Source organism: Phyllobates terribilis, unplaced genomic scaffold (assembly GCF_046119375.1).
Source record: "Phyllobates terribilis strain yellow unplaced genomic scaffold, ASM4611937v1 Scaffold_3__8_contigs__length_932513732, whole genome shotgun sequence".
Taxonomy (NCBI): domain Eukaryota; kingdom Metazoa; phylum Chordata; class Amphibia; order Anura; family Dendrobatidae; genus Phyllobates; species Phyllobates terribilis.
Window position 1 is genome coordinate 395,853,367 of NW_027362763.1, and position 22,290 is coordinate 395,875,656.

Here is a 22,290-nt window from a genome sequence, read left to right on the forward strand (position 1 = left end):
GCCCTTCCTGCTCCTTGACTGACATCCTGCTCAACACACACACGCTGCAAATCAGGATGTTGGATGCTCACTCATTGTGTAGTGACTCTACATAGCCCAGGCGTTGGCCCGATGGCTGTAAGCAAGCGGCTGTAGGGACAATTAGACAGCCACGTATGTATAAAGCAGTATTGACACTCAAATTTCCACTATAGCTGCAGGTAAATAACTTTTTATGACAGACTCCCTTCAGCTGTAATATGGGACAATAGAAGACCTAAAAAATGGAGGAGATTATGGGAGGAAATGCTTATAAATGTCTTTTTTTTTTGTATGTTTTCTGTGTTTAGTGTTTCTTTAATGGGGTTGTCCAATACATATAATGCTTTTTATAAATATATGAAATTGGAATTGCATTACTGTGCTAGATTTTGATTTTTTGCTCAATATCTTTTCCTGCGTTATGCCCCATTATCCACTCTCCTTCCTCCCGTTTCTCATCTCCCCCTTCCCCCTTCCCTTGCTCTGGAGGTGCGGTCCTCCCCAGTTTTCTCCCTATTTTTACAAATTGCCTTTCCTTCTTTTTGGGCTTTATGTGTGCGAGGTTGTCCTCTGCCTCATTACCACTGATCTGACTTGACCCGTGAAGTATCTCCAGTCTTTTGACCACTGGGGTATGTCTAGCGTGGTTATTATAGACTGCGCGGCATATGGTATGTGACCGGAGGAGTGTCATACATTGTTCTCTTTTTTTCTGACACTCCTCCTGGTGGGGGTGATTTTGGGTGGGTGGGGGTTCTTGTTACCACCCACCGCGGTGTGCTATGTGTGGGCACACTGTGTTCATTCCCCCTACTCGTTGCTTCCTGGTCTGTGCACTGGCTTCCTGTGGGACGCGCGAGCCGGAAGTGACGTTTGCGTGTCAGCGCGGGCATATTCAAAAGGAGGACCTATCTGCCTGTTATCGGCACTGTCTAATGGATAAGCTGAGCGTTTGATGCCAGCTTCTATACCGCATGACACCCTCTTCTCCCCTGATGATTAGCTGAGGCAATGAAACGTGTTGGGAGCGGTGTGCTGTGAGTTGCTGGAGGCTGAATAAGGTTTTGGATGCCCCATCACATGGAGCTGTCTTAAAGCCAGAGAGCAAGAACCAACATTCTATCTGGTGAGGTCGTTCCATTAATATATTTATAGGTGTTTAAAGGCTCACCATTAATTGTGTAAATGTATTAAGGTTCTTGTGGGCTGAGACACGATACTTTTGAGACACTGTCTTGAGAGCTCCGTTACTATTTTCCCACCATTTTCTGTGTGATGTTACAGGTAGACTATGTTGGTATCACATATGGTTATATTCCTGGACATAATGAGCTATTGATTTTTAGGGTCACTCACTATCACAGACAGGCTTATACTCGTTTTTAGGTCCTTTGGACTTGTGTATTACTTTTTTATTCAGTTGTAATAAATGTTAAGTTTTAACTCTTTGTAGCACTACACTCGCTTTAATGCTAGAAAATAGATTAAAATGAAGATACTAAGCACATAAATTAGCCAATTCATATATGCCCAGCAGCCAATGACAAGGTGATCCTCTTTGCTAGGAACCTTGCCTAATGCGATACCTCTCCTAGGCTGAATAGCCTACAATTATATGGGTAGGTAGGATCCTGCTGTGATTAAAGCTGCCATAGACTGATGGGTGGAGTGCTCAGTCAGAGAGCCTGAAATAGAACATAGTCTTGGTGAGGTGCACTTACCATCGTTTCTTTCACTGCCGTCCTCTGACAACGTCCTGAATCAATTACGGTGATGAAGGCAGGGATAAGTGATCGCAGCTTCTTTTAATGCCACCGCACTTCTTAGGTCACCTCCATTTCTTTCACTGAAATGAGACTTCATCAAAGGGCGGTGATGGAAGCAGGGTAAGTGACCACAGCTTTGCACCACCGCTTCTGTCCTCCGTTACTGAAATTAATAATCATCAGGGGGAAGTGATGCTGTCACTCACCCTGCTTTTATCACCGTACCCTGCTGAGGATTTATTTCAGGGCAGTGATGGAAGCTGTGGGATGGCACAGCTGTCACTCACCCTGCTTCTATTATCACCCCCTGATGACGTCTCATTTCAGTGAAAGAGGTGGTGGTAACAGAAGTGTGTTGGCAGTAAAATAGGCTGCAGTCACTTCTTCCTGCCTTCATCACCGCAATTGATTCCAGACGTCATGAGAGGACGGCAGTGAAAGAAGCTGTGGTAAGTGACTTTCAGCACCACCCCATGGTGATGTCGTATTTCAGAGGGGGTGATAGAATCTGCGAGGAAGTGACTACAGGGCCATCCTCCTGTGATGTCCCGTTTGAAATTCCCTTCAAACAAAACATCACAGGAAGCAAAGTGGGGGAGGGGGGGGGGGGAGAATTACAGAAATAGCTTGGCTAGGGCTTGAAAAATATTTATAAAGGACATTATATGTGTTGAACAACTCCTTTGAGTACCAATGACCTGTAGACTTAATGGATCTTTGTAGGATTACTTTATAAGTGCCCACCCATATCGTCTACACTCTTCTGTAATATAGTATTCTGGATTATACGGACACTACATGAATAAGAAACAAAATTCTTTTGCCACAATAATATCTAAATGTGCTGCTCTTGGATTGCAGTTGGAATGCTAAAAGATTTCTTTGGGAAAGTATAGAAACTCCATTCAGATGTTGCCATGGTGGATGTGATCCTTTGGCAGCAATGCTAACATCTGTGCCACCATACCCAGCTTCCGTCTCGCATTATTACTAATTGCAATCTCCACAACGTGTTACTTGACTATTTTTAAATGTTAATGATATTTTTGGAATAAACCAGGTGACATTTTTGTGCTGTGGTTTGTATTCTAATTTAGCTTGTCCCATCCTCCCTTCGTTCTGTGCTGTCGCAGAGATTATGAATGTGTTTGTATTAAAGTTAAAGCTCTACACGGGGTGTTATATAAATCCTGGCTGTGAACACATGTAGTCTGTTATATGGCAGTAAGTTGTGGTACATAAACAACATAAATATAACTAATTAACCATTTTCATAGCAAAAGTTTCTGAGCAACAGATTGGTTTATAAAATATTCAGAAGTAGTAAGTCACTAGGACAGTGGAGAATACACAGTGAAACGTGCTTATTATTGGAGAAATGATGTTCCAGTTGTTAAGCAGGATGTTCAGTGTTGTAGTAGTCACATATACACATTTTGTAAGTCATCCAGGTTTTTAAACTTATTTATTAGTCGCCATAGATTGTGCATATGGCTTGCATTTTAATATTGTAACCTATGAGCATAGAGAGAGCTGTCATTGCTTGTTGATATAATTATGTGAAGCTGAAATATAAGCACATGCCCTCCCCAGGATGGTGGTTGCTTACTGTCCAGAATGACCCAGTTGCCCTTTGGCCAAGCATGACTCATCGGCACATAACTATAGACGTCATGTCCTATTTATGGAGGCGCTCAAATACATAGATATTGTCTGCTCGGAAAATATTGCTCTCATTGTGTTCTGCCTCGCATACATATTGTAAGCCTATGATTGCCATGGTTTGTCTGTGAGACCAGGACACACTATATCATGCATCTCCTAGAAATAAGAGCTTGTGGGTTGATTGGCCAGATCCTTGTTTTTAAGACATGCTCCTATTAAAAATGTTATTGGCTTCTACTTGTGTAAATATGTAAATAGTGCAATTATGTTAAAATATTTGCCAATCTCCATCTTCTCCCGCTTCCAGCATTGCTCTGGTCTTTTTCTGAGTCACATGATTGCAATTCCTACTTGCCGGATCACACTGGGGTTTGGGTGAGCCGAAAGTTACTTTTACAAGGCTCCATAGACTTGTATTGTAAAAGTGACATGAGGCTGAAAACAGGGTGGCACATGTTAAGGAGCTGAAACTCCTAAACCCTTCATCCAATTTTAATGTGGATACCCTCAAATGAAAGCTGAAAGTCTGAACTTCAACTGCATCTGAATTGTTTTGTTTAAAATTCATTGTGGTAATGTCTAGAACCAAAATTAGAAAAATGTTGTCTCTGTCCACATATATATGGACCTAACTGTATATAAACACCAGTGTGATCCGGCAATTCGGAATAGTAGTGACTCTGAAGAGGACCGGAGCAGTGCTGGATACCAGGAAAGATGGCGATCGAGTATATTGCCACACTTCCACTACACTACATACACATTTACAGAGGTATAGCCAATGTACGGTAAATTTCAATGGGAGTGCTTCTTCAGAACATCCTCATTTTTATTATCATTATTATTAACTCCATTGATTTAGTTAGGGTAGGTTCACACATGGCGATAATGCAATGACTTTTACAGGTGGATTTGCAGGCATAAAATCCCCAGTGAATCACTGTAGTAGCGAATTGGATGAAATTTAATAAAATGTCTTTCGTAAAGTGCTGCAACTGAAGTTGACCACTGATTTTCGGTTGCATTTCTGTTTGTTGATTTTACACTTTCAATGCATAAGATGATAAACTCTGTGATAAATTTTCATGTATCATGTGCTTTGTCACCGATGGTGATGTTCATTTCTTACGGATCCACAGCAGAAAATTTGTATTTGGGTTATTCACCTACTTATGGGATTGGTCATAACTTCCGTATCGGTATCCACATACCATCACTAGATTCATTCTCTATGGGACTGTTAGGCAACTACAGCGCTCAGCTATATCGATCTGTCAGTCTCAAAAAGAATGAATGGAGCAATGGTCCAACGGGACATTTCAGAGGCCCCTATTCAAGATCAGTGGGGATCTCTGTGGTGTGACCCTTACCTGTGGAAAAGTGATAGCCTTATTCCCAACATTTAAAGTTATGTGCCCACGATGCAGAAATGAAGCAGAAAATTTCTGCATCTCCCTGGCAGAAAAAACTCATGCAGATTGTGCATGCATTTTTCCTGCCAAATACATGCGGATTTGAAGCGTTTTCACATGCGTTTCTGCATGCGGATTGACAAGCGCTTTCCAGGCGATTTTAGCATCACTTGGAAAGTGCTTGAAAACTAGGTCACACTATATAAATCCATGCAACCAGCATGGATTTATATAGTGTGACCGTAAGAATGTTTAAAAATAAACCTATACTTACCCTCCGATGGCCCGGCGTGTGTAGCTGCGCTCGCTCCTGTCTGCCAGCTGATCGCGGGACACTGCACTGAAGGGCCTGCGGTCACATGACTGTGACATCACCGCAGGTCCTTCAGTCCTGCCCGCAAGCAAAGAGAAGGAGACCGGGGACCGTCGGAAGGTGAATATAATCTTTATTTTTTATTTTATTCTTTTTTTTTTACAGGTACAATGGTACCCAGGTCTGGAGGAGAGTCTCCTCTACTCCAGAACTGGGTACCATCCGCACATTGAAATGCATATAATCCGTGAGTACAAATGTACTGACAACGATTATGTGCGTCTCAATGCAAGTCAATGGCGGCGATTACGCCGCGCTTCCGCAAAATTAATGGACATGCTGCGGATTTTTGAGCGCAGCATAAACGCTGCGGAAAAAGCCGCAGCATGTGCATAGAACTTGCGGAATCCCCTTGGGGACCATGGGGGGCGGATTACCTAGCGTTTAACAAGGGTTTATGCTGCGGAAATTCCGCAGCATATACGCTTGAAAAACGCTACGTGGGCACTTAGCCTAACATGCAGGTTCAAGGTGCTTATCACACAGCAATATAAATTCCTTGAGGGGGGTGTAGTTTCCAAAATGTGGTCACTTGTGGAGGGTACTTCAGGGGCTCTGTAAACACGACATGGTGTCTGCTATCTATACCAGCTAATTTTGTGTTCCAAAAGTCAAATGGCTATTCTTTCCTTTCGAGCCCTGCCGTGCGCCCAGACAGTAGTTTTCCCACACATATGGGGTATCGTTGTACTCAGGAGAAATTGCACAACAAATTTTACTGTCCATTTTCTCCTCTTACCCTTATGAAAATGAAACATTTGGGGCTAAAGCAACATTTTTGTGGAGAAAAGTAAAATTTTCATTTTTTTTCCTTCCTAATTGCTTAAATTCCTGTGAAGCACCTTAAGGATTAATAAACTTCTTGAATGTGGTTTTGAGCACTTTGAGGGGTGCAGTTTTTAAAATGGTGTCACTTTTGGTGATTTTCTGTCTCACATAGGCCCCTCAAAGACACTTCAAATGTGACGTGGTCCCTAAAAAAAAAAAATTGGCTCTGTAAATTTTGTTGGAAAAAGAAAAATTGCGGATTTAAACTTTTAACCCTTGTAACTTCCTAACAAAAAAATGTTTAAAAAATGATTCTGATGTAAAGTAGACATGTGGTAAATATTATTTATTAACTACTTTGTGCGAAATAACTATCTGGTTTAAGGGTATAAAAATTAAAAATTTGAAAATTGCAAAATGTTGAATCTTTTCGCCAAAATTCTAATATTTTCACAAATAAACACAAAACATTTCGACCTAAATTTACCACTAACAAAGTACAATGTGTCACAAAAAAGCATTCTCTGAAACACTGGGATACGCTGAAGCGTTCCAGAGTTATTACACATTGGAAACTTGTCTTAAAATTTGGCCTGGTCAGTAAGGTGAAAACTGGCTGGGGAGTGAAGGGAAAATATGCTTACTTTCACTGGGGAAATTCAAGTCCTGTGAATTAGTTTTTTAAATCCCCTTTACACTGTGCAAAAATTTCACAAATTTTAAGGCATTCTTTCGAGATTAATCCAATTATTGTATAGAAAGGACAGAGATTCTGTTGATCATATGTATTAGCTGAAATTTCAGCAAGTCACCACTTACATATTTTTTCGGCAGTGTCTCAACCAGCTCTTACTGGCGCACAGTGCATAGTGAGAAGTCCTTTTATTGGAATCTGTACAATGTGTACTACACCATAAATTCATTGTGCATTACATTACACAAATCTATATAAATGCCAACGTTTGGGTCTGGCGGTTTGCTGTCTCGTGTGCATTTCTTCAGCCTGGCTATAAATGGAAACTGATTATTAAATCCCCCTGCATAGTATCATTACATTATGTTGCTCATAATGGAAGGTATCAATAAAGAGAATTCCTTGGTTTGCAGGATTTTAATGGTTGTCTGTACACTGCCGATACAACAATGTAATCTTAGATTTCAGCAGATCTGCCTCTGCATATATCCGCATTCACGTCTAAAGCCCATGCACGAAAAATGAAGAAAAATGTTTTCATTGCATTTATTAGATCTATTCTGCGGCTTAGAACATATATCTTCTTCTCGTACAGATTCCGCTCTGTTAAATAATGTCCATTTGTTTTCCGCTGATGCTGCTGCTTGACAGTTCTGGCTCTGTTTAGTGAAATCTTTCACTTGCTGTTCTTAATACTCTCCAATTTCGTTCTCCCTCTCCTTAAAGCGAGTGCAGCTTTCATCCTGCCCTGTAGCATTTATTACCTTGTAATTACATTTGTTTCAATGTAGAAATCTTCAGCTTCTAGACGCCTATTAAAGTGCAGACTATCATAGGAGCAATAGCCTTACTCTGTATCCTGTGATCAGGAAAATCTTACTGCATGTACTGGGTCGGTTCTTATCTTTTCGGGGTTTGTGGAGTTCTGTTTTTTTCCCCACCAGATCAAGCTTAACATTTTTGGGTGATGCTGATACAAGTACACAGTGACACATTTTTATGGAACTCGAAAAATGGGTTCAGCCGTATAATCTCGAAACAGAAATATTCAGATTGTTTCACGTTACGGTGCTATGATGTGTACCAAGTATTATATATAATGATGGAGTGCAGAGGGAATTGGGAAATATAAAGGTCGGTGATGTGGAATATGTCAAAATACCTGTTTTACGAAGGAGAAGTGGAAAAACCCAATAAAGCTTGAGTACTTGTATTCGGAATGGGGTTTTTAGAATGATTTATGGCAGTACATGGGTGTTTTCACATTGGAAATTTCCATTTATTAAGTAGGTAGCAGCAGTAGCTTACCCTTGTACCACTGCCACATCATATATGTATGCATCAAGTGAGGCAGAATTTAGAGCAAGGGTGACCCTGACTGGAGAGGTTTTTGCCAGTTATCCAAACAAGGAGACTTTGAAGTCTGACTGTTTTATCTTGGGTTTTCTTGTGAGACATTTGAAGGATGCTGTCATAATATTTCTTCATATATGACCAATGACATTTCTGATTATTAGCAATAAAATCGACTTAGACCAAGCTTGTTCTTTCTTTCCTGGAAATAGGAAAAAAAAGCATCTATGCAAGACATGCAATTAGTGATTCATTGTGATTTGGCTTCTGAAGGTTATGCTCGGCAGGCAGGTCCGCAGGGAACTGGGGGAAGTTTAGCAGGAGAACTGGCTAGTTAGACAATATCAATTTTATGCAGAGGCGTGGGAAGCCAAAGGAGATTGGCGCACAATGTGTATTCGTAAATTGGATGGATCTGGGAAAGCACAAATTTGGGTACTCATGAGACTGGAGATTGGTTTCACGGGGCAGAACAGGCAAGCTGAAATAGTTACATGTGCTAGTGCCTGCCCGAAGGAAAATAAGCTCTGTAATTGTTAGATCCCGATTGTTGGGTTTATATACATAGTAATTACCTGTGCAAAGGTTTACAGCGGCTTCTACACAATACCTGAAAAGGACCACATGTTAATAAATCCATTCTATTTTTGGTTTACTTATTCAGATTATAACCTTTATTCTTTTCTGTTGCCTTTACCAATTTGTGCAAAAGTAATGTCACTTTATCAGTATGTGGTATCAATAATAAGTTGGTGTTCGCATTTTTTCTTTCCTGTGAAACTAATTGAAAAGTAAGAACTTGAATATTTTTGTCCTGTTTGCAAATGAAGAGTGGTCCAAATTCCAGTTGAGAGGTGTAAGAAGCTTTTTGATGGTTATAGGAAGCAACTGATTGCAGTTATTTATTCCAAAGGGGGTGCAACCAAATATTGAGTTGAGGATGCCAACAATTTTGTCTGGCCCGTTTTGGGGGTTTTGTGTGAAATTATGACCAATTTGCCTTTTTTTTTTTTTTTTTTTTTTATGTTCTGCAATACACACAGAGGAAACACACGTGTATAACAAAACATGTAATTGCAATAATTTTCTGGGAGAGATGCTTCCTTTTCTGGAACAATTTCCAGGGTGTCAACACTTTCGGGTGTTTTTATGCGTGTATATACAGGTGAATCTCACTAAATTAGAATATCATCAAAAACTTAATTTATTTCAGTTCTTCAATACAAAAAGTGAAACTCATATATTATATAGAGTCATTACAAACAGAGTGATCTATTTCAAGTATTTATTTCTGTTAATTTTGATGATTATGGCTTACAGCCAATGAAAACACAAAAGTCATTATCTCAGTAAATTAGAATACTTTATAACACCAGCTTGAAAATGTTTTTAAAATCCGAAATGTTGGCCTACTGAAATGTATGTTCAGTAAATGCCCTCAATACTTGGTCGGGGCTCCTTTTGCATCAATTACTGCATCAATGCTGCGTGGCATGGAGGCGATCAGCCTGTGGCACTGCTGAGGAAGCCCAGGTTGCTTTGATAGCAGCCTTCAGCTCGACTGCATTGTTGGGTCTGTTGTCTCTCATCTTCCTCTTGACAATACCGCATAGATTCTCTATGGGGTTAAGGTCAGGCGAGTTTGCTGGCCAATCAAGCACAGTGATGCTGTTGTTTTTAAAGCAGGTATTGGTACTTTTGTAAGTGTGGACAGGTGCCAAGTCCTGCTGGAGAATGAAATTTCCATCTACAAAAAGCTTGTTGGCAGAGGGAAGCATGAAGTGCTCTAAAATTTCCTAGTAGACAACTGCGCTGACTTTGGTCTTGATAAAACACAGTGGACCTACACCAGCAGATGACATGGCTCCCCAAACCATCACTGATTGTGGAAACATCACACTAGACCTCAAGCAGCTTGGATTGTGTGCCTCTCCACTCTTCCTCCAGACTCTGGAAGCTTGATTTCCAAATGAAAATTGGAACTCTGGGACATTGTGGAGTGTGTCAATGACTGCCTTCTGGACATCTGTCAAGTCAGCAGGCTTCCCCATGATTGTGGAGCCTACTGAAACAGACTGACTATGTGCACACGATGCGGCTTTAATGCGTTTCCTCAGCTGTTTTTCCGCCGCGGAAACGCATTAAAACCGCTTTTAATAGGTCTGCCATGTATAGCAAAAACCGCAGCATTGCCATTGTTTGGGCGTTCCCGTCGCGAATTTGCGCCCATTGAATCACAGCAAACCCACAGGTATATTATCTATGCCTGTGGATTTGCTGCGTTTCAATGAAAGTCAATGGGCGTGAATTCGCGCCAGAAACTCGCTGCGGGTGGTACCCGGGTTGGGAGAGGAGGCTATTACTCCTCTCATCCGACCGCCACTCTGGCTGATAACAGCGAGAGTGGCGTGGATGGGAGGAGCAGTAGTCTACTCTTCCCAGCCTGCGTGCCCGCGGTAAAAAAAAAAGGAAAAAAAAACAAAACCTCTATATACTCACCTGTCCGGAGGCCACCGGTGTCCTCCTGGTCCCCAGCAGCGATGTCTTCGGGGCAGCGGTACCCTGCGGGGAGCGGATCCTGGAAGCTCAGTATACTGTGCTTCCAGGACCTTCGCTGATGTCAGCGATCAGCTGATGGTTGCTTGACCATCAGCGGATCGCTGACACCAGCAATCAGCTGATCGGTCATATGACCGATCAGCTGATGCTCACCCGACCCTGGGAACATTCGCAAAAATGTTCCCAGGGTGGTAAGTTCACCGGGTCTGATCAGCTGATCTTCAGCTGATCAACCCCAGTGACCTCCTGCACAGCAATGTACACTGACAGGGGTGATTTTACACCCCTGTCAGTATAAAGTGCTGTCTTCTACAGCAGTGACATCAGTGATTGCTGATGTCACTGCTGTAAAAGTGACCCAGATCATCGTGGGAAACTCGTTGGCGGTATGTGGACTGCGTCGTTGACGGCGGACAGGTGATCGAGGGCTTCGCGGAGGCGTGCAATAAAAAAAAAAAGCAAAAACCGTGTATTTTTTATTTCATTAAAATACTTTATTCCGGCCATGTTTTTATTGAAGAGGCGGCAACTATTTTACCACGTGGTTAGTAATAGGGTCGTCTTAGACGCCCTCCATTACTAACCTGGGTTTCACGTCAGTCTAGTTTAGTCAGTCTAGTTTAGCCTTTGCTGGATAGATTTTATAGGGGGACCCCACGTCTATTTTTTTCTGGGGTCCCCCTGTAATCTAGCCAGTAAAGGCTAAGCAAACAGCTGTGAGCTGATATTAATAGCCAGGGAACATTGTTGGCTAATGGCCCCTTCCGCAGCTACTAACATCAGCCCCCAGCGGTCGGCTTTCCCTCTGCTGGTTATAAAAATGACACGGGAGCCCACGCCACTTTGTTTTTTTAATTTTAGGCTTTGTGCCCATAATTCAGAAGTAGCAGCGCTTTGGACGCAATTTTTTTTCTGCAGCAAAAACGTTGCATTCTATTGAACGCAGATAAATCCACATGTGTTCACTGAACCATGTGGATTTACCGCATTCAATACTTTCTAGTGGTCAAGTTTCTGTTGCGGAGACTAGACTCCGCAACAGAATTTGTCATGCTGCGGTCCTGAAATACGCGCTGCATGTCAGTGTCCACTGGTGATTTGCAGCCTCTGATGCACACATAGTGGACATGGTATTTCTAGAGATCTCATCCACTATGCTGTAACATCTGGACACTCCGTGTTTGACGTTGTATAAACACGCAGCACAAACTAACCAGCTATGAGATGTTAATTATGGCCAGTGACCATGTTTGCCTAATGGTACCTTCCCAGGCTAAAATTAGCAGCTCACAGCAGCCTCATAAATTACATGAATAGAAATGCTAATGAAGATTGGGTGAATGAGATCAGCTGACACCCAGCTCTTTTGTTTGGTGATGACAAGGTGTCAATCAGATCTTTTCATGATCAAACTTAAAGTAAAGCGTTGAATAAACACACAGGCACAGTGTAAACACTTTATTTGAAATACAACAGACACATTCTTTAATCATTTAAATGAACCAATATTCTCACCCCTGTTCTTATGGTAATGCAAGGGTTTAATCAATGTCCCACCAAATAACTTTATTTAGCTCCAAAAAGCACTCATTGATGTACAAAAACGCATGTAAAATCCGCATGTGTTTTTCCTGCCATGGAGAAGCAAAAACGCTCAGGAAATTTCTGCTTCAAATCCGCATCGTGTGCACATAGCCTAAAGGGACCTTTTTAAATGCTTAGGAAGCCTTTGCAGTTTTTTTTTTGTTAATTATTTTAATTTACTGAGATAATGACTTTTGTGTTTTCATTGGCTGTAAGATATAATCAGCAACATTCACAGAAATAAACACTTGAAATAAATCGCTCTGTTTGTAATTACTCTATATAATATGAGTTTCACTTTTTGTATTGAAGAACTGAAATGAATTAACTTTTTTATGATTTTCTAATTTAGTGAGATGCACCTGTATGCATGATCCCACTCTACTGGGATCATATAAAATATATATATTATTTATCATGATCACAGTAGTGTGGCATGTGATGCTATTCATTGGCTATAGTAGTCACGTAGCAACTTGATTATGCACAAAGGCCATGGGACTAACTTCAGCAAGTGAAAGATCTGTCCGCAATATTCGCTCTCAGCAGTGTTCGTTCTGTGCTGTATCTCCTGGCCCTGTTCATCATTACCAGCTTTCTCGCTCCCAGTTTTTGCCCTACAACCTATCACTGGGCCTGCTCTCTATTATTTAATGCATTGTAAGAAATAAGTAAAAGTATTAATTGTTCAGCTACGTTGACTGTACTTGATTAAAGAGAAACTCTTAAATCGAAACTTCCATGCTGATGTAGAGAATCTTGTCTTCATGTGATGTTAGGATTTGTTATCTAGATAGATTTAAAACCGCTTATTCTAAATGCCTGTACCTATACTACAGAGGGCATACTATCCTGTTATTTGGATTATATGTACACCAAGAAACAATTCATGTCATTAACCCATTACCAAAATATGATTTACTCTTACATCCCTTGTCGGGTAAAGATTTGGTTTGGATCAGGAGCTGAACTTGGTCAACACATTTTGGTTGCTTTCTATTTTGTACAGCTGGAACCTCCCTCTAACAGCAGTGACCAGAGCTACCTTAGATCTCCGCTGTTTAAACATTTAGATGATGCTGTAACACTTGGACAGCAGCATTTAAATAGTTGTAAATAGTGTGGTCATCCATTCAGGCACCCTTACCCGAACTCTCCTCTCACATCATTTTATTAATTGAAAGCATACCCATTTCTCCCTGTGTAACACCTCGGACCACCAGCACATTGCATTTCTTATACTATGCTGGTGGAAGCTTTACCGATCTCACTTCTTGTAATCTGGCCTTCTTTATATTTTTATGTGTATACCACACCTGTTTATCACCGCTCTTTACTGTTGATTTTAACATTATTAATATAGGTTTCATGGCACTTTTGATGTATCTCATTTAACTTTGCTGTCAATTTTATCTAGTGGACTTGGGACTCCATATTTTTTGCAATACTTGTATATTAAAAATATTTAAAAAAATGTAATCTTAAAAAGAAAATAAAAGAACGCAAGTTAAAATGAAGCACCTTGTGCCCATCCAAAACTGAAGTGATGAGCATATTTCGTATTGCCGCGTTCCATAAAAGTCAAATCTATCAAAGTATAAAATTTGGAAACCCATATGGTAAACACTGTAAAAGATAAAAACACCAGAATTTTCATTTTTTGTCACAGGATCTCATAAAATGAAATATAATTTATTAAAATGTCATATATACCTAAAATGGATAGTTTTTGAGGTACAGGTCTTACGAGGTAACCTGCACATATTTTTAATAGCTTAGTGTGATATTTATTTCTGTACCCCATTTTCATAAGGGAAGTACTTGTGGGTATCTCCATGTTCACTTAGTTTGGTCACTAGTAAATGCTTGAAAAACATTCAATGCAAAAACAAATTTTCTTAACTCTAAAAGGGTGGTCTGGCACCTAAAATGTATTTTCTGTACATTGATCTTTACACCCTAAATACTTTTGTAATGAGCCTTATTACACAATGCCCTACACTTCTCCCTATCTACCTAATCTCTAAATGTGTTTTTATTGAACTTCCTGTGATGTTTTGTTTGAGGGGAGTTTCAAATGTGACATTATTGGATGCTAGGGCTGCACTCATTCCCCCAGCGTTCATTGACCGTTATGGAACAGGATGTCACAGGAGGCCCACTAGTTTCTTGCATCATCGTCCTATTTGTTGACGTCCTTTATCCTGTGTGATGTGCTTTCTGCTTCTGTCTCTGCCACTGCTGTAGCCTCTGTGAAAGTAGTAAGTAAGGAGATGGAAGCAGTAAGTGACATCATTGATGCCCCACAGCTTCTAACATTGCCTTCAAACAAGTTGTCAGGGGCTGGTGATAGAAGCAGTGAGTGATAACAACGCTGCCCCCTGATGAAGACTCATTTGAGAACGATGCAGGAAGCTGTGGGGTGGTGCTGGTGTCACTCACTGCTTATTTAATAAAGGCTACGGCAGCGGCTGAGACAGAAGCAGAAAGCTGGTGCTGCACTTACATCTGCTACAGTGTCCATCACACAGGATCCAGGACATCTCCAGAGGAGGTGGCGATGCAAGAAACTAGTAAGCAATTTCAGCGCTCCCCCTGATGATGTCCTGTTCCAGGAGGGTCGATAGAAGCTGTGCGGGAAGTGATTTCAGCCCTAACCTCCTGTGATGTAATGTTTGAGACTACTCTCAAATGCAACTTAACAGGAAGTTTAGTAAAAAACACATTTAGAGATTAGATAGATGGGGAGAAGTGTAAGCTGCTTTATAACAAAATAAAGCTAATTACAAAAGTGGTTATGGTGTGAAGATAGTTAAAATGTATTTTTTAGGTGCTGGGCCACCCCTTTTATTGTCAAGTATATGTTTGTCCAGTTATCAATTTATATTATACGTTGGTTTGAGAGTTTATTTGCTAACACGTCTTCTCCATTATTCTTTCAAGGTTACATCCACAGCCCCGGCAGCTCCCAGCATACCCCAGCCTTCTGGAGACTTAGATTTATTTACTGAACCATCTACAAAGTCTGATGAAACTACTAAGAAGCCTTTATCTAAAGACTCCATCTTGTCACTTTATGGTACAACAAGTATGCAGCAGCCTAACACGACAGGTAAGTATTGTCCACATATATAGACTGGACAGACACATGGTTTTCTGATTTGTTGTGGCTTATGAGCAAATATAAAAGAGAGATTTTAATTGACTGTCTCATTTGAAGAAATGTTTTCAGAATGTTGGGTCAGGTCATGTGCAGGTCCTGGGGTAAGTCTAGCAAACCATACAGATCAGTAGGAAAGATATTTTTAGTGACTGTTGGTTTTGTAATACTTGAAGGAAAAGGCAGTGAAAATAATCAGTCGCTGAGTAGTTCCCCGAGTAGTAGCCACTGATCTATGGTTGGAGAGACCACATCAGCTGTTGGCCAGACATAGAGCGTAAAGGGAATCTGTCACTCTATTCATGCTGCCCAAACCACAGGCCGTATAAATCTGAACCTGGCTGCATGATTGGGTATATTTTTTTCGTAAAACTTTCCAGCATTTCAGAGAAAAAATAGTTTGAATATCCATTTGGGGACCATAGACCGAGACCACACTAGTTTGGTGGTACTCCCAGCCCGCTTCTGGCAGTGCTGTTCCTGGTGATTGACAGGTTTCTTTCACTTGAGGCTGGACTAGTCACATCTCTGCCTATGGTCTCTGGTCAGCACTTGAAGCTATATTTTCTCTGTAACCCTATAGCGTTTCAGAGAAAAATTCACTTATGCTGCCAGGCTGGCTAGGGCAGCATGAATGAATCGAGTGACAAATTCACTTTAGAGAAAACATCTTGTGCTTTATTCACTTAATACATGGTGTACATTACCAGTAAGTTAAGGTATACATTGTACTATTTTGTATTTTTGCCCAATCCTTGGCTTATAACCTATTTTTTCTTAAATCTAGGTATGTTCATGGGTCCTTCTTCAATGCCATACGCCACTCAACCGACGACAAACTTCCAGGCTTTTCCTCCAATGGGTGTATCTGTTCCTGCAACTACTGGGATGATGGGTAACATGATGGGTCAACCTATGTCTGTCATGGGACAACATTCTGGAATGATGGTTGGCATGGGAATTCCAAATGGATTTGTAGGAAATACTGCAGCTGGAGTTATGGGACTGCCTCCTAATATGATGGGACCACAGTCAGGAATGGTCACAAATATGGGAACACCTCAAAATAAATTTGGCATGCAGCAGAATCAGCCTGCCACTTGGAATATTTCACAGGTAATACCTTAAATTGATAAGCCTTTGTAGCCCAAACACTTTAAGTAATCGCATATCTCGCACTCCCATGTAGCAGTTCAGCATAAAGGTTTTGGGTACACTGTATAGATTGTAAGTGCATAAATCACTGATACTTAAGATAGTTGTTGGATGAACATATTAGATATTCGACTGGTCCTGACAGAAATCACAGTTCAGTTGACATTACTGGAGTTTTCTCATGTCAACCATATAAGTAAATGAAGGAAGCTGAGTATGTGCAGCCACCTTTCAAGCCATGGTTGCTGCAAGTTGAGTGGCCACTGTTTCCACACATCGGTGTCATTTTTGGTGGTTCTGCATTTAGCACATATCGTGATTATTTATTTTACTCACTTATATAGCTCCATTAATTCCACAGCGCTTTACAGACATTATCATCACTGTCCCCAATGGGGCTCACAATCTAAGTTCCCAATCAGTATGTCTTTGGAGTGTGGGAGGAAACCCACGCAAACACGGGGAGAACATATACACTCCTTGTAGATGTTGTCCTTAGTGGGATTTGTCATAAATATCCAAAATAAAAATACAACTCTAATCCAGTGTATTTTCATTTTATGGCCTAGTATTACTTGATCTCATTTTTAACACCTTAATGACCTGTGACATATATATTTTTGGACAGGTTATGTGCTGGACATATGGCGCTTGCTCAGGAGCTGAGCTCGCTCCATATCGGACAGACGCTGGCTTTCACAGCTCCAATTGTTGCTGTGTGAACAATTTAAATGACGCTGTCAGCCACTGATCCACCAAAGTGATTGTGGGGAGTCGATGGGTTAACATGGCAGGTCGAGGAATGCTAAAGGCCAATGTGGCTGTAATCTTAGTCCTCCAATGAAGCCTAGGCTGCTCTTTATAGGGAAACGTTAGTGACTATAATACTGAAGTATTGCAGTATAGTGTGAATGATTAAGTGATTGTAGGGGGACAGAAAATATCAAGTTAAAATTTAAACAAATATTAAAGTTTCACCCCCTTATTGCCGTTCAGAAATGAAGAAATTAAACCATGTTAAAAAAAAATATTTGGTTTTGTCCCGTTCATAAAAGTCTGATCTATCAAAATATAAAATTATTTAAGCAGTAAAGTAAATGCCGAAAAGAGGGGAAAATCATCAGACATGTGTGTTTTATTTCGGTCAGTGCGCCGCCCTCCTCCCCATAAAAAGTAGTAAACTATCCAAACAGCATATGTACACCAACATGATATCCATAAAAAACTATAGCTCAGTACACAAACAAAAGGGGGAGGAAAAGGGTATGACTCCTATTTATGAGAATTACTATCCATGTCTGCAAAGATTTGATTTTTATTAGCATAATAAAATAATGAAAAGCTTTAGTAATGAAAATCTAATGATCCAAATAAATGGTAAACTCCTCCGAAAATCATGTGTCTATGTAAGAGTTGGTGATAAATGTGGTGTCTGAACTTTGAGCATTTCTGGAGCGGTCAGGGGTTTGATGCTTAATCCATGTTCATGTGAAGCGAAGGGAACTCATTCAGTACTGTAAACTGTGGGTGAAATGTGAGAGTCTTGGGTAACATCACTGTCATTTTTTTCTTTCTTACCAAGACGCAAATGTGAAGACTAATTAGCAGCGAGCAGCTGGTGATGGCAAACTTTTTAATTAGTTTTAAATGCTGCCCACATGCAAATGCTCCCGCACATAGCTTAAAGCTTTATTACTCCCAGATTTTTAACTGCCATTATTTCATGCAAAGCTTCCTAGCGGCACAAGTGAAAATGAAATGTTTAAAGCAACAGCATAAATCCTTCTTTTTTTATCCAAATGTTTAACGATAAGGCCACTCCAAGTGTCTTCTGCTGATGTGTAGAGTATGGTCCTCCCAGAATAAGACCGATTCTGCATTACTGTAATACACAGGTGTTACCATCTGTATTCCACCAACTCCTGTGCTCCCTATGGTTCTGCTTAAAGGGAACCTGTCATATTGAACATGCTGTTTGATCTGCCAGCACCATATTATATAGGAGAAGCTCAATAGAGTTATATTGACTCATATTTTCCCACAGAATAAAAATATCACACTTTTGATTGTATTATTATTATTTTATCAATTGAAATCTTTGCTTATTCTGGCCAATAGTGATCAATGGCATCCTCCAAATCAATGATTGACCGCTATCTATGTATGCACACCTAGGCCTCACACTTACCAAGTTTAACCCCATTTTCCAGAATGGCCATGAGTCTTCTCACCTAGAATGTTAGAGTTGGAAGGGACCTCCAGGGTCATCGTGTCCAACCCCCTGCTCAATGCAGGATCCACTAAACCATCTCAGACAGATGTCTGTCCAGCCTCTGTTTGAAGACTTCCATTGAAGGAGAACTCACCACCACTCGTAGCAGCCTGTTCCACTCATTCATCACCCTCACTGTCAAAAAGTTTTTTCTAATATTTAATTGATATTCAGCAGCATCAAATATGCCCATGAAGCTACTGAGTTAGGGTCAGTAGACCCACAGCTGGTCTGGAAATCAGTCTGTACGTGCACTGTCAAATGTGGATGTGTGAAGCCCGCTCGATAGAGAGAAGGCTGTCGATCTTAATCTGGAACCACGCCACGGGAGATCTAAGCCCAGAACCAGCAGACATGTCAATGAATAAAGCATGTCATGATAAAGCTTTTCCCATAATCCTGTAATCCACCTTATCAGCATCTCCTACCTGCCCATAGGTTTCATTTTATCCGAACTAGGATCATCATTTTTTTTCTGTTTTTTGAGAGGGGGAGATTCAGGATGTTGTGGCCCAAATAGTGGGGGAAGCCAAGTTTCTTAGATTCTTTTTTCTTCAGGTTACTCATAAATGCCTAAAGGGAAATACACACCAAAATGCACAGTTTGGACTTGTACACACATCTTTGTTCAGCTAGCAGAGTCGCCAAGTTATTCCAGGATAAGCCGCTTTATGAAAAGGCTGGTGGTCTTTTTCCTGAAGCAGTTTTATCTGGGGTCTTTTCTGTGTTCTACACCGTAGTGGCGAGGTTTCTGAACCCTGAGGCGGTATAAAGATGTAGCAAAAGACTGAACATATGCACTGCAATGTTATTTTTAGGCTATGTGCCCACGATGCAGAAATGCTCAGGATTTTTTTCTGAGCGTTTCTGCATCTCCCTGGCAGAAAAAAACGCATGCGGATTGTACATGCGGATTGCACATGCGTTTTTCCTGCCAGGGACATGCGGATGTGAAGCGTTCTTCACTTGCATTTCTGCATGCGGGTTGACAAGCGCTTTCCAAGAGATTGTAGCATCACTTGGAAAGTGCTTGTCAAATTGGTCACACTATATAAATCCATGCAAACAGCATGGATTTATATAGTGTGACCCGAGAGAATGTCAAAAAAGAAAAAAATAAATCTATACTTACCCTCCAATCGCCCGCGTTGTCTTGCTTCGCTCAGTGCCCACAGCGGTACACTGAAGGACCTGCCGACGTCAGCGTCGCGTGACCCGTCACATGACTCTGACGTCAGCGCAGGTCCTTCATTCCATCGCGAAGTGCCGGGAAGCAAGGAGGAGCGCACCGCAGGCCGCCAGAAGGTAAGTATACATTTATTTTTTATTTTATTCTTTTTTTACAGCTTTTTTAATGGTACCTGGGTGTGGCTGAGACTCTCCTCTCCTCTACACCCGGGTATCATCCACACATTAGAACGCGCCAATTACGCAAGTTCAGATGCAGTCTTGCGGAATTGGCACGTTCTAATGCAAGTCAATGGCGGCGAAAACGCAGCACTTCCGCAAAATAATTGAAAGTGTTGCGTTTTTTTCCGCAATGATAATCCGCAGCGAAAATTTCCGCAGCATGTGCACAGCACATGCGGATTATCATTGGGGGACATGGCAGGCCTTCTACCATGCGTTTTTTAAGCGTTTCTGCAGCGTTTTTGCTTAGGCTGTGTGCCCACGATGCGTTTTTTAAGAGTTTCCGCAGCAGCAAAAACGCTGCAGAAACGCTTAAAAAACGCATGGTAGAAGGCCTGCCATGTCCCCCAATGATAATCCGCATGTGCTCTGCACATGCTGCGGAAATTTTCGCTGCGGATTATCATTGCGGAAAAAAACGCAGCACTTTCAATTATTTTGCGGAAGTGCTGCGTTTTCGCCGCCATTGACTTGCATTAGAACGCGCCAATTCAGCAAGACTGCATCTGTACTTGCGTAATTAGCGCGTTCTAATGTGCGGATGGTACCCGGGTGTAGAGGAGAGTCTCATCCACACCCAGGTACCATTAAAAAAGCTGTATAAAAAGAATAATATAAAAAATAAATGTATACTTACCTTCTGGCGGCCCGCGGTGCGCTCCTCCTTGCTTCCCGGCACTTAGCGATGGAATGAAGGACCTGCGCTGACGTCAGAGTCATGTGACGGGTCACGTGACGCTGACGTCGGCAGGACCTTCACTCTACCGCTGCCGGCAGCCGGGACCAAGCGAAGCAAGACAGCGCGGACCATCGGAGGGTAAGTATATATTTATTTTTTTATTTTTAACCATTCGCTCGGGTCATACTATATAAATCCATGCTGTTTGCATGGATTTATATAGTGTGACCTAGTTGTCAAGCAATTTCCAAGTGATGCTAAAATCGCTTGGAAAGCGCTTGTCAACCCGCATGCGGAAATGCATGTGAAGAGCGCTTCACTTCCGCATGTCCCTGGCAGGAAAAACGCATGTACAATCCACATGTACAATCTGCATGTACAATCCGCATGCGTTTTTTTCTGCCAGGGAGATGCAAAAACGCTCAGGAAAAAATCTGGAGCATTTCTGCATCGTGGGCACATAGCCTTACTTTGCTTCGCAGTATGTTGACTTTTTGCTGCAGCTTTGAGACACTTTTCAGCGGGCCTCCAGACTGAATTCATCTGAATAAGGCGTCGTTTGCGCAGTTGAATGCATTTTCATGAAATGACATTGTTTTAACTGTTAAAACCAGCGGATTTTCTGTGCAAAAAAAGACACAGCATTTATCTACATGGGAAGATGGCCTAATGGAATAGTTACTGAAATTTCTTCTTAAGTGTAAGACTATGTTCATTCATACGTTGCATTTTTGCTGCTTTTTCTGGAAATTTTAAGCTGCATTTTACAGTACCTGCAAAACCTATGAGATTTCAGAAATCTCATGCACATACATTGTTTTTTTTTTCCTGACTGATTTGCGTTTTTGCAAGCTGAAGCATGTCACTTCTTTCAGCGTTTTTTCACCCATTTAAAGCAATGGGTAAGTGCAAAAATGTAACAAAAATGCAGGCATCTGTTTTTTGCTGCGTTTTTGTCTCAGACATATGGAAGTTGCATCATCTTTTGGTGGGGGGGGCACTAAACTTTATCAGCAGGCACAAGAGACAATAAAAATGCTGCAAAACCTGCTTTTTTAATACTGCCTTTACTGCCAAGAGAGCAGGTTTTGCCTGCAGAAAAAAAGCATAGTGTGAACATGGCCTAAGACTTCTGTAACAGAAGGAAATTGTCTCTATAGTCCCTTGGTTATTGCAAGCGACTGGATAACAGGCATGTCTCTTTAAGTGCCTTCAGACGTGTACAGTGTGTGTGACACTAATTGTCTGCCTACATCTTGATTTGCACCTCCTTCTATCACAGGTAGCTGCCATGATGCAGCGCGCATTTGCCCCTCAACCACATTATATTATTTTTTTTTTCAATTTTATTAGAATGTGCAAGGTAATTCTGTCTAGGGGTTCTTTTCTCCTAGAATTATTAGGCCTCCATTTATCAAC

General features: G+C 41.2%; 1 protein-coding gene across 2 annotated transcripts in view; it reads left to right on the plus strand.

Annotated features, from left to right (window-relative positions):
• SMAP1 (small ArfGAP 1) overlaps positions 1 to 22,290 on the plus strand; it is a 287,543-nt gene that overhangs the window by 256,391 nt on the left and 8,862 nt on the right. For both annotated transcript variants that reach the window (XM_073675510.1, XM_073675511.1), the window contains 2 exons: positions 15,139 to 15,307; positions 16,143 to 16,471. In XM_073675510.1, coding sequence (XP_073531611.1) covers positions 15,139 to 15,307; positions 16,143 to 16,471 — 498 coding nt within the window. The remainder of the gene's footprint in view (positions 1 to 15,138; positions 15,308 to 16,142; positions 16,472 to 22,290) is intronic.